Source organism: Myotis brandtii, unplaced genomic scaffold, assembly GCF_000412655.1.
Source record: "Myotis brandtii unplaced genomic scaffold, ASM41265v1 scaffold1236, whole genome shotgun sequence".
NCBI classification, from domain to species: Eukaryota; Metazoa; Chordata; class Mammalia; order Chiroptera; family Vespertilionidae; genus Myotis; species Myotis brandtii.
In genome coordinates, this window is record NW_005354316.1 from 704,942 (window position 1) to 705,858 (window position 917).

At 66.7% G+C, this 917-nt stretch overlaps 1 protein-coding gene across 1 annotated transcript in view; it reads left to right on the forward strand.

The window, feature by feature from the left end:
* The window catches only part of SLC25A22 (solute carrier family 25 (mitochondrial carrier: glutamate), member 22), a 5,375-nt gene that overhangs the window by 1,693 nt on the left and 2,765 nt on the right, over positions 1 to 917 (forward strand). Inside the window, exons 5-6 of the mRNA XM_014534002.1 lie at positions 191 to 311; positions 393 to 508. Coding sequence (XP_014389488.1) covers positions 191 to 311; positions 393 to 508 — 237 coding nt within the window. The remainder of the gene's footprint in view (positions 1 to 190; positions 312 to 392; positions 509 to 917) is intronic.

Here is a 917-nt window from a genome sequence, read left to right on the forward strand (position 1 = left end):
GCAAAGCAGCTTAGACAATCCCCCAGCCTGGATTTCCCCGAGGCTGTGCGGCCCTGAGCCCTGAGCCCTGACTGCAGGAGGGCTTGCCTCTGCCCCGGCTCCAGCCCACCACAGGCTACACTCAGCCTCGTCCATGTGGGCCCTCTCACCCAGGGCCCTCGCCAGAGGGAGCCCCTCTGTCCCCCGGGAGGTGTTCCTCAGGCGCCCACCTGGCTGGAACGGGAGGGTCATTTGGGGGAGAGCGAGCAGAGCGCCTGGAGGAGGCAGCACTGCCCTGTCCCGGCCTGGTCCCCGCCCTGCCTGGCACCAATGTGGGTGAGAGGGCAGGAGGCGGCGGCCAAGGATTGACTGGGGTAGGGCCCTGCCAACTGGAAGCAAGTGCTGGCTGAGAGCCTCCCCAACATGATGTGCCCATAGGAGCCGCCGTGAACTTGACCCTTGTCACCCCCGAGAAGGCCATTAAGCTGGCAGCCAACGACTTCTTCCGCCATCACCTCTCCAAGGACGGGTGAGGGGGGGCCCGTGCCTCCGGGCCAAGGACAGGCTTCCCTCCTGCTGCCCCTCACCTTGGCCGTGCAGGGCCCCCTCTCCCTCTTGTGTCCCGTCCTCCTCGTCCTCCCCCCGACGCTGAAGAGAGGACAGGCCTGGGGGTGCTGCTGCCTGGGCAGGGCTGGAGCCATCGCTGTGCCCGGCTTGCGCCCAGCTCACCTGTCCCTTGGCCGCAGGTCCGACTGCCTCATCAAGACCATCCGCTCGGAAGGCTACTTCGGCATGTACCGCGGTGAGGCTCTGGATCTTGGGCCTGTGCCCCGACCAGAATCAAACTGTGATGCTCAACCACTGAGCCACGCCGGCTGGGCATCCCCTGCCTTTCTGAGAGCGGCAGGGTCTGTCTGTGCTGGGAAATGGCGGGGGGG